Below are 12,140 nucleotides of genomic sequence, written 5' to 3' on the forward strand. Positions count from 1 at the left end.
CAGCACTACTCAAATGCAGTGTTATTTATTTTGCCAGTGTATTAGACATACTTTAGTCCAGGTTATCACAACATCCTAAGTCTGGTTTAGGTGAAAGCCAGCTGTAGTCTCATTTACTTCTACCATAAGAACCTTTCCCACAGATTTAAACATGGTCAGCAAGAAAAAAAAAGAGGCAGCCAGCTGAAGTACATAGTATATCCCTTCAAGGCAAGGTGATAATTCACTACCTGCACCGGTTGGTGACCTCAGCATGTCCAAAGAGGTGGACAATTTGTAGGTGACACTTTGTCCTGGTCTTCTGAAGTTGTTAAACTCAGAGATCCTCTTTAGACTCAGATGCTGTTACAACTTCTGCTTCCTTTGCCTCATTTTCTTGATTTTGCAATTCTGTGGAGTCTGCAGACCCTTTACCTGCTGGGATGAAGGGACCCACAATCCAGGACAGAGGTATATTCTGCATCACGTAAGCCATCAGCTCATCCATATATGCCTGGGCCCTGCTCACCATCTCCCGGCTCTGGGTCAGGAGGCTGCTGGAGAGATCCTGGAAGGAACCAACGGTTGAGAAGGAGGCATGGAGCTCTTCCATGTTGCGATACACCTGCTGCACCTTATCCTGAAGGCTGGTGGGGAGGCCTTGAATGCTGGATACTAGCACCTGGCAGGCATCTTGCAGCTGCTGGAGAATGCTGCGGGACATGGCCAATGTCTCAGACTCCATCTGGTGGAGAAACAAATTGAAGGTTTACATTCAGATATGTTGTGCATAGGAGCAATTACATTTTGCTATATTGGAAGTTGTGCTGAAAGGAACTAAATGGCAGTGACCAGGAAGTTCTGATTCAGAGGCCATCAGCTCCAACAAGCCTTCTGAGAAGGCAGCAATTTGTCTCTGATCTTAAATGTCAGATGCTTCCTTAGCTTATTGCTTCTAGTGTTGGCCTATTAGCTATCCGTTCTGATCAGCAATGAGACTGGTGCCCAAGGGCATCCTTCATGGCCAACATGGCATACAATATAAGCTGTAAGCATGACTTTAACGTCTGTACAACTACTCTAGGAGTAAGTGACTCCTTGGGCAGAGTTTACTCATATGACCAACTAGGATTGCAAGTCTTCAGACAGGAGATTTCTCAAGTTTATCTTTAAGTAGTTACCTATGCAAGGCCCAGAATACTGGCTAACCTCCGATTAGATAAGGAAGCCACATGCATACCTGTGTGTCTGCCGAGTCTGGGATCTCACTATCTTTTGGCTGTTTTCTGTTCCAGTTTAGCCACATCTGACGGAACTTCTCCTGAACATCTTGAAGTTTCACACCTTGCTTGAGGTATTCAATCTAGAATTAGATGCGAGATTTTGAATGCCTCAGTATTTGCTACTTGCAGATTCATTATTCTAGTTTACTGCTTAGAGCATGGCTTCCACCCACAGATGGGTAGATCTGCTCTTGCTGCAGTAAACAGGTACATTCTGCACAGCCTTGAGTGACAAAGTTCATTGTACCCTGGCCTACATAGGAGTTGGGGCAGAGAACCCTTCTGAAGGGCAACATGTGCCAAGGGCAAAAGGGAGTCAAGGCCACCAACCCATGGCCAGAGGCTGCAGCAGACTGGGACAGTGGCAGGTGATTTCCCCAGCAGCAAATCCTCTTGCTTGGGACCAAGTGTGCCAGACTTGAGGTCCAACCTGTAGTTGAGTTCTTACCAGTCCCATGACCTGATGAAGCTGGGACAGAGCCTCACTGATGCTTTGGCTGGTATGTCTCATCTTGTCTAGGGAATAGTGGTAGGCACGCTGACGGAGTTTGGTTGACAGGGAACCCAAACGCACAAAGTAGCTGCGATGCTCTGGTGGTTGTGCTGAAGATACTTGAGTCCCTTCCATTGATTCAGCAAGTTCAGCTACAAGGGAAAAGAGTCTGAGGGTAAATCTTAAGAGATTGGGAAAGGAGGACAAGTTATACTGAACTTCCCAATGCTACCCCACCCCAAGTTCTTGCGGGGAATAAAGCTTTCTAGCACTTCAGACTAACATGAAGCCAATCTCAGTCTTTAAGGCTTGGTCCTATTAGGGTCAGTTACAGCCTGTTCTCGCTCACTTGAAAGAAGCTTTGGGCATGAAATAAATTCGACAAGTAGTCCTAATTCATTAGCACCCAGTCCCTGCTTATTGCTCAAGTCATTTTAACTCCCTTGGTCATGAATGTTAACATAAAAAAGTGCTGTTAGCCTGCACAGGAAGGTTTACCCTGCTCTTTTGAGGACAAGAGGCCTGTCATGTGTTCTGACCTAGTTCCTCCTCAGTCATGGGAAGGTAGTGATCCAAGAGCTCTTCTGACTTCCCCAGCACTGCTTCCATTCTGCTCACGGCCAGTTGGCCCATTCTGGATTCTGCTACTGTGCTCATGCCGTCTGTCACTGCTGACTTGGTGGCCTTCATCCCATCCTGCACAGCCTCCTTCGTCATGTCTACCACTCTGCTCATGGCCTCCTTGACATCTGACAGTCTGGATGAGACCAACTCCTGTGCGTCAGGCACAGCCTAGAGAGAAGGGTCAAGCAAGGCATTACTGATCAGACATTCTACACAGGAATTTAGGTCAGGATAAAGGATTATCCCTTCTACAGGTCATACATCTTCAGTGGAAGAGCTACATCTTGCTGTCAAGACATAGGCCAGATTGCTACTTAGACACCAACTCCCATCTCTTGGCCACTTTTGGCCTGGACTGCTCCCCAGCTGTAGCAGCCAGCCTATCACTGCTTTCTAAACACGGGGCAGGTCACTATGTTGACCATTACCTTCTCAGGCTGTTGAAGACTTGGCAGATTCTCCTCCACTTTATCTGGTACTTCAGAAGCAGACTCACTCCCTGATGTCACTGTAGAGATACCATAGTTTAGTGGGCCTCGCACTGTCAAAATTGTGACTGCAACATTGATAGATGTTAACCAGATTCTGCAGTTCAACACTGCTGGTTCCCCTGTAAGTTCAGGCAGCAGTAGTTTGAATGATGCACATAGTGTGCTGCACCTGCAACCCAGTCTAGAACTTTGAGATGGACCTTTGTTTCCCCTTTCCTCACCCTAGAGCCACAAGATTCTTTAGCAAAGGCAACTTTGCCTAGACATATCCCCTCTTCCACAGTTCAATGTTTCTTCCCATTCAGTTATCCACTCAAGATCATTATGCTTCCCACCCCATCATCTGATTAGTAGGCAGGAAATAACTCTGCAAACTGAAGCATTAATTTCTAGGCTCCCTCTACAAGAGGGAGGTTTGGTGTTCTGACTATAGGACTGGACCAAGCATAGGCATCTCATGCCATAGTCTTACAGCTTTGTGATCCAATCCAACTCAGCCCTCAAAGAGTTTTTCATAACCTTTTGGCTCCAATGCACTCAGTGGACTGTTCACATGAAGGAAACAAGTCAAGGGCCATTGCAAGTCACATAAGGTAAAGCTTTTTTGAGCTGTTGCCTCAGTCTGCAGTGCCATTGTAGGAGCCGTGTTAGTCCAGAGGTATTTGATACACAAAGAAGTGGCAATGTCTTTTACTGAACCAACTCCTGTTTGAAGGCCAGTTTGAGCATCTTTCTGTAGACAGACCTCACTCTATTAGATCCCCCAAAAGGTGTTGCTCCTGAAGTGGAAATAGAGATCTAGTTTGCCTCCTGGCCCTAATGGTAGCAAGTACATGTTCAGCAGCAGTAATCCACATGAGAAACCCCTTTGTTACACTCTAGCAGATGGATGTTTGCATCTATGAGCACCTACCCACCCCCCAGCTTGTTTTCATGTTACAGGCCTGCTGATCTTAGAAGCCTGCTGTCAAGGAGTTGGGCTATAGACAGGTAGAAAGTGCTGCTTTGACACTGCACTCACCCTGAGGTTCAAGGGTAGGTGAAACTGGCTGTGTGCCGCTGGCTACAACATTGGTTATTGAGGTCATGCCTTTCTCTGCCATGTCACAGAGAGACTTCACATAGGGATGACTCTCCTTGGTAGAGGTATAAGCAGCAGCCGCCAAGTCACAGGCAGAGTTGACTAGTGGTAGACTAGCCACCCTCTTCAAGACAGTCTAGTGAGGCGAGAGAGAACAAGCAAGTCAGAGAAGCAATGGTCTATCCTGGAGCTGAACCATTACTATAAGTGTTACCCACCCTGCATGTATTAGCCCACCCAATGAAAAAAAAGCATTACATAATAGTGTGAAAGATTGAAGAGTTGGAGGCTTAACAGCTGCTTCTGACATTAATAAAGGAGTATGAGTGTCACTGAAGCAAGAAGTTAAAGCTCTGCATGGATGGAGCCCACTATGAGATGTCTAGCCATCTTTTATAGCTGCATGTTGACCCAGTGATGAAGAGAGAAGTATATACCTGTTGCTCCTCCTGCTCATGTTTTGGGGATGCCATATTTGTGTCTTTTCCAGTAGAAGTCATTGTGTAGTTAGATGCACCTGAAAGAAAGCAAGAGAGGCTTGAACTGCAGGTGGTACTCATCTTTAAAGTTACAGCCCCTCATAGACAAGGATGTGTTTTACTCCTAAGAGTGATTAAGTAGCAGTACCAACTCATTAAGCTACTCATATTTAGAGGAATACTTGCTCTTCAATTTCCACTCTATTTTAGTCCCACTACAAATAAGCAGAAAGGAAGCAGGAGAATGCTGTCTCATGCCAGAGGTCTACTTTTTAAGTCCCCTGAAGGCAGTAGATCTACAAATTTGTCACTAAGTTGTTTTTAGCTCTATGTGAAGGAAGGTTTTAAGAATAAGGTCCTAGGTCTTTTAGGAGAGTAAGGGCTTAAGGCCAGCAAATATTAAATTCTAAGATATTTTCCAACCTCTATCCCACCCACAGATTCTAAATACCATAAACAGCACACAATCCCACATTCAACCACATGGTAACAGTATAACCACACAGCCCTGACCAAGGATCTGTCCCAACATCCAAAGAAAAGGCTGTTTAAAAAGCCCTGCCCTTATACCTTTCTCTGTACTCCAGATACCACCTTACTCCTCTTACTAGATGGCAAAACTTTATATGCTCCTGGTGATATCCTTATTGGGGTGTAGATGGTGAATTACTCAAGACTGACAGTTCAGTTAGCCAGTGAAAAGAACACTTCCACTTTTCTAACCAATAAGAGAATGCAAATCCTTTGGGGACTGCAAAGTTTGGCAGTGAGTTGTTCGCTATAGGTGATTCCAATTAACCCCACAGGATCTTTTGCAGTCACCCAGCTGAATTCACTTTGATTCCACTGCTTGCTTTCAAACAGTTGTTAGCTGGCATGCATAATGTGTCCAAAAGCACTTCTGTGACTTAAAAAGCCATTGACTTTCACTGTCATTTCTAAGGGGAAAAGGGAGAGAAGAAAGGAGGAAAACACTGAAACAGAACTTCTAATTTTGTTTTGAAAATGGCAAAAAAAGAGTTTATAAAAAACCAAACCAAAAATGATCCAAATATAAACTTTCTCTGGTGGTAAACTTGTAGAGAGCCAGCTGCCTGCTTCCTCTGCATGGTGGCCATAATTTCAAAGTAAGAACAGGCATGCTCTAGCAAAGAGTTTCATTGTAAAGACAAGTAGTTTTTTTCCAGTGGTTAGGACACTAGCCTAGGATTTGAGCAGAGTTCAACTTTATCCTTTACCACAGACCTCCTTTGTGACCTTTAGCAATTTGCATAGCCTCTCAGGGCTTCAATTCCCCCTTTGTAGAGTAAGGTTAATAGGGTTTCTGTGTCTCTTTAAAGTTTGGGGAGGTGCTCTGACACTCTGACAATTACCACTGTTAGTCATGAATAGTGCTCAAAATGTTGTAATGAGAAACTGGATGAACTATTGTTGTTGTTGTTATTCATGTTATAGCAACACCTGGAGTCAACTGTCTCAAGTCTTGAAACATTAATGCCGCCCAAGTGACAGCCTGCATGTGAGGTGGTAATCACACTCCATGCCAGTTATAGTTTTATGGTGTGGAGTCTTGCTCTCCCAGATGTTTGCATTTTACTGAGCCATCTTCCAGGAAACAAATATCCCATAATAATTTAACTTATGTCATTGTAGCTGTAGCCAAGTCTCACTTCCCAGGGTGCTGGGAAGATATTTCAAACTCAGTCTCTACCCTACTTGTCCACCACAGGGAGGTGAACGGATGAAAGCATGGACTAGAATGAAAGAGTAGCTCTTGCCTCAAAGTGAATGCAAGTTGAAAGCCTGGGGATAATGATTTGGTCTTATCAATGCAAGCAGCCCATTATCTATTTCCAGGTTTATTATTAGCCACCTCCAAATACAAGGAAACTCCAAGGTAATGTGAAGAGTGGAATACTGAGATACCTGTGTTTTATTTTAGAGCTCTGGCAAAAATATTCACACCGGGAATGGAATTTTCAAAAGGACCTATCAGAGTTAGACATGCAACTCTTACTGGAAATCAGTGCAAGTGGAACACTGAACTCCCTTAGGCTCCTTTGAAATTCCCAACCTGAGTTTGATCCAGACAAGTTCTTATCCACTTCACCAGCCATGGGGAGGTAGGTAGGGATGTGCCAGTTCTTCAGCTGTCTCCAGCCGTGCTTGAACTTCATTCCTGTCCATATGACTAAACGTGCTCTGCAATTTTACAGCAGAATTGTCTTACATTGGAAAATGCTGATTCACAGACACCAAAACTATTCACAGAAACGAAGTGATCTGCATAAAACTTTCAGCATGAAGGTTTCTCAGTCCCAAGATGGAATTGACAGAATCCATCCTGGAACAGCCAATAGCCCGGAGGCTAGGGCACTGACTGTACTCTGGGGAGTCCCAGGCCCAGATCCCTGCTCCAAATCAGGGACTTGAACCGTGTTTGCCAACAAAGTGTAGTTGTGCCCTAATATTCTGTGGTGAGACTTGCTCATTTTTTGCAGTTTTTGAAAGGTCTTATTTTCATCTCCCTGTGGAATGAAAACTAATTTCAAAACCTCAAATATTGTTGTAAGTCAGAATTCTTGTTTCCTGGCCAGGCCTACACACTTCTCATCCCATGATTGTATTTATACCATTGATCGCTGCTGATTGGGTGGACCCCACGTTGGCTTGGATGGCCTCTTCAGTCACTCCCATTATTGTGTTGGTCACAGCATCATTTTCACCTGCTACTTTGGAAGACATCATGAAACCCTTTGCATCTGAAACAATCTGAAAATGAAATATTCAGAAGAAAGTTTATTTTATTCTAAACAGAAGATTTTGAGCAACATTTTCAGATTCTGGTGCCCAAACTTAGGATCCTAAATTCATAATGAGGTATTCAATAAGGTGAGGTTATCTTCACAACTGCTGAACAACTTCTACTCAGTTTTCTAAAGTGTTGATCTGAGATCATATCTCAAACCTGGGTGGATCGCAATTGGAGAAGGGACATCCCCATCTGCTTAATGGGAGTTTAATCTTCCACACAGTAGATAACATCAACATAATGTTGTCCTGGAACAGTTGTGAACAGGAGCTTGTGTCATCCATTTTTATCTGCTCCTTCCTAGTTTTCAGTCATCAGAAATGGGTTTGTCCACTGCCCCAGCCTTCCCTCCATTGTTTGGACTGTAACTGTGTGTACTGTTTGTCATTCTCTTGTGAAAACTGCAATTGCACATCTTTGGATCAGATACATGAATACAAAATAGGCTACCAGTTTCAGCAACTCTCCACAAGACTTTCAGCGGCCAACACAGTTCTTGTTGCTCTTGCTAAGAGAGCTCAGCACTTGTCAGATTGTGAATCAGGTCCACAAAGTGGATAAAAACCCCACCTTTAAATGGACTGGCATTAGATTTGCTGCAGCTTGAGGCTGAAGCCTGAGCCTTGCTGCCTGGGGGACAAAAGCCAAAGCTGAATTCCACCCATGGGCAGCAGGTCTCCAGCTTCAACTTCAGCCCTGAGTGGCAGTGCTTACATTAGAGGCCTCCTACCCTGGGCTAAAGCCAGTGGGTTTTGGTTTTGTGCCCACAGCATGCCCATGTCTGGTGGCAGGACTCAGGCGTCAGCTGTGGCCCCCAACCTGGGCGACAGGACTCGGGTGGGCTCAGGCTTCAGTTCTGCCTTCCTGGGGCCATGCAGTAAATTTTTGTAGTCATAAAGGGGTGCAATGACATTTGAGATCCCCTGGAACATATTATAGCCTGCCCTCAAAGTTGCCTCAGTAGAAGTAAAGATAATTACTTGCTCAGCAGTTTCACACAGAATAAGCGGCTTCTCTTCTAATGAATCTAGATCCTTACCATTCACAGTTGCATCTACGGAGAGACAAAATGAGATAGTTTCTTGACTTCCTTTCCATGTAAGAGCAGACTGTCTTGTGTTTATAATATGTTATTGTTCTCAGAGCAGCTATCTCACCAGTGGAGGCAGACACCAATTTACAGCTGGTTTTAGGCAAGAAATTGCTGGAAAATTGCATATCACCCAAGTGTGATGATCGGGATTGAATGAGGAATTGGCCACTGAAGTTTTATTTTGAGTTCCACTTCCCTTCCCGTTACCAAACACCTCTCTATCCTGGTTTACTCACTCTGAGGTTCCAGGGTAGTTAGAACAGGCTGTGCACTGCTGATTGCAACTTCACTGATGGTCTTCACTCGTTTCTCTATCCCAGTACACATAAATCTGAGGTAAGAGTGTCTCTTTTTGATGGATGTATATTTAGTGGAAACCAAGCAACAGACGGTGCTGACAAAAGGTAGGCCACTTGGTTTCTTCACAGCGTTACCCTGAGGCAAAACAGGAAAAGTCACATCAGCAAAGATTCACTGGTAGGCTGTAAAGCGAAGACAAAACTGGGATTGATCTAGCTAGCTTTCTGAAGACTTAGGGCTGGTTCTGAACAAGTTTAATTGGCAGCACTTCCCTACTTAGAAAATTAGAATCCCTGGACTGCTTCAGTGCATGTCTTTTTAAATAGATCATTTGAAAGCTCAATCAAAATCAAATATCTACTCCTACTTCACATTTCTGTGCAGTGAGTACGGTAGGTGCATACATTGAGAATATGTTGGGATTTGGGGGTTGACGGGGAAAGCCAAATGCAATTTGAGTCCTGATACTTCTTCTAATTCTGTTTTTGAACCATTTAAACTTAAAAGCAGGATGATATAAAATTAAAAGATTCTTTTTCCACTTGCCCTTTAAGAGTGGGATGAAATATTTAGTTATGACTGTTCCTACTCTTATAATCTAAATTGTTTCTGGTGTAGTCTAGTGTGACTAATTTAGTCACTGAAAGGACACCTTGTTATGTTTGCTGCATAATGGGCCTCCACAATCTGCCTCTCCCTGCTACTCTGGGGACTTTTTGAGACAGTTGCTATTTTGATTTCAGCTCAGATGCAGTTTTATGCCAATATTACTCCACATCAGTCACATAAAACAGATGTACGAGTGTGGAGAAACAAGCTCTTTATATATGCTCTTCATTGTTTTCCCTAATCAAACATCAAAGACAGCTAGATTAAAACCAAACATTTCTTTGGTCTTTCAGTATTGAAAACCATAATAGATGGCAACACTGAACAGTGAAACGGCCATTTAGAATAGATTTAAGTCATCTAGACTTCCAGACATCACCTTTGAATTGTCAGATGCAAGTTTTACTGTCAGCCTTGAGTTTATGTGACACCAGAGTGAGGACTGAAAAGTACCAGTCCTGGTGCAACTTGTAAACTTAATATGAGGCCCTTAGCTGGCATAAATTAGATTACTTTCTATGGTAGACAAGTCAATTTACACTAGTGTAGGACCTTGCACATTATCTTTATTGGCACAGAATGGAGAATTTGGTATTCATAGTCATTGAGGTCTGGTCTCATTTCAGTAGTCACGAGGCACATTTCTTGACACTGTTGTTTAGCAGTGGCCTGAATTACCTATTGGCTGGTGCTTAACTGTGCAAACCAGCATCCTGCCTGCTGAACCCCATATTCCTGCAAGATGTACCCACCTGCTTCTTCTGTTCCCAGTTCTCTGAGGAAGCAGTGTCTAGTTTGGTCATCTTAGAGAACATGGTGCAGTCAATTATAACTGAAGGTCAACAAAAAGACACAACAGCGTTTAATTAGGGTTTTAATGGAAGCCTCAGAAAAACACAAGGAGAATTTCACAGACTGATCAAAGACTAAAAAAACTCTATTTGGGACCAGATCCTGATCTTTTGTTCAACACTGACAACCTGGACTAACCTCATTAAAATCAATGCTCCGCGTTCTCTCTCTCTTTCTCTCTGTCTCATATAAACAGAGATGGAAAGAGAATTTTACCCTGTGAGTTGCTCTGATAGAATGTGTGACTTCCACCCATTTCACACCCTAATTTAAGTCAGATGTAATACCACTGAGGAGTGCAAGGAGTGTGCCTCGTTACCAGGAATCAGTCTGAGGGATCTGTGCCACTGGCGTTTTCTATACAGGTTGATCCTCTCTAGTCCAGAACCCTTGCCCAGTAAACTCTGTAATCCAGCATGATTTCAGTTAGTCTCTTATCATGGGTGTAGCCAACTTTCCCGTGGTCCCATAAAGTTAATTTACAGACACCAGTCCTGGACCTCAGTATTCTGTGCTGTTATTTAGATGTAATTTACCCCTAAATGTCTTCAGAGAGCCCAGTAAGCAATGGAAGTGTTGGTAATGTGCTAGAAAATATTGACCTCCTGTCATCCACCACTTTCTCTCATCCAACACCGGTCAGGTCCCAAGGTTGCTGGATGAGAAAGGTTCAACCTGTAGTTCAGTTCAAAAATTCAGATTACAGGCACCCAGTCTCTTTCTTTATTGCTCGTGAAATTGTGTTGCACACATACTTTTACTTCCACTGATTTTCTAAAAATGAAATTTAATTGAGTGAGCAAAAAATTTAACTGAGAGAGTTTTCCACCATTTCTACGCCCAACTATTTATCTACTGTGCGAACCTATTAAGTGCTTGATCCTGAACTGTGTATGTGGGGGAATGTTGTGTATGTGAGCACAAGCTAAAAGAGGATGCGCAGAGTAATCTGAAAGTGCTGCAGCATAGCCACTCCTAGGTAAGAGTAACGCAGTACAGGTAGTATAGAAATGTTTCATTTGCATGCTAGGAGTCACTCCTAACCCTCTTTTTCCTCTCACACCACTCTTCCTAACCCCTTTTTTCTCCGTTCAACCAAGAGTCAAGCAGCAGACAGATGCACAGGAAATTTAAGACTTACACTCTCATGTACTCCCTGGTCCTATTCAAGATGGAGCCCATCAGCCCTGCATGTCCTGTTAAATAGCATCCTCTAAGGATGAATTGGATGAACTAGTATGACCATCACTGTCCAAGAACTAGTCATCTAACTAACTTCTAATTAAGTGAATCATCATCCTGCAAGGCAATTTTCCAATTTGAAGCCTATTGATGCAACTGTTCATGCCAGAGCCAGATGATTAGCAGCTTGGGTTCCCACTGGTTACAGATGCCTCCCCCTGGATTGGCCTCTGATTGCTAGTCTTCCCACTCAGCAAGATTAATTCACTAGTCAGTCCACTTGGGATACAAAACAATTCAAAGAAGTTCAGATACTGTTCTCATTTTTCAAATATTAATCTCCTGTTATGATTATTTGTATTACATTAGCTTTTGTCCATCTAGGTATTCAGAAAGCATCCCACCACCTCACAATCTTTAATGGATTTCAACTTCACAATACCCCCATGAGGCAGGGAACCCAGTCCCCATTTTACAGATGAAAAACTGAGGCAGAGGGTAAACGAAAAGACTTGTCCATAGTCTCACAGAAAGTCTGTAGCTGATCTTAAAATTAAGCTCAGATCTCTTGAGCCCGTGTTGTGCCCATCCTTTGGACCCCAGCAGCCCTCTATAAGCATTATGGCTCATTACACTAGATTCCACATACACCTAGGGTGGGACATTCCCTGCCTCCCTTACATTCTAATTAGATAAGACAGAGAACAGAAAAAAGAACAGAGTATTCAAGCAGAAACCTGACAAATGAGGCACAAAGAGAAAAAGTGACTTGCCCAAAGTGACCTTGGAAATCTGTAGTACGGTTGGAAAATGAATACATCTCCTGTGTCCCATTTCAGTGCCCCAACCATAACTTTAAACC

General features: G+C 43.4%; 1 protein-coding gene across 1 annotated transcript; it reads right to left on the reverse strand.

Moving 5' to 3' along the window:
* Positions 1-316: 316 nt before the first annotated feature.
* LOC142007198 (perilipin-3-like) lies at positions 317-4,451 on the reverse strand. Its single transcript, XM_074983757.1, has 8 exons — positions 4,389-4,451; positions 3,892-4,087; positions 2,808-2,887; positions 2,295-2,547; positions 1,711-1,907; positions 1,220-1,342; positions 614-724; positions 317-547 (listed from the first exon to the last, which is right to left on the reverse strand). The coding sequence occupies exons 1-8, from the start codon at positions 4,449-4,451 to the stop codon at positions 317-319; spliced, it is 1,254 nt and encodes a 417-aa protein (XP_074839858.1).
* Between the last annotated feature and the right edge of the window lie 7,689 nt (positions 4,452-12,140).

The sequence above is a fragment of the Carettochelys insculpta genome, chromosome 1 (genome assembly GCF_033958435.1).
Source record: "Carettochelys insculpta isolate YL-2023 chromosome 1, ASM3395843v1, whole genome shotgun sequence".
Classification (NCBI taxonomy): domain Eukaryota; kingdom Metazoa; phylum Chordata; order Testudines; family Carettochelyidae; genus Carettochelys; species Carettochelys insculpta.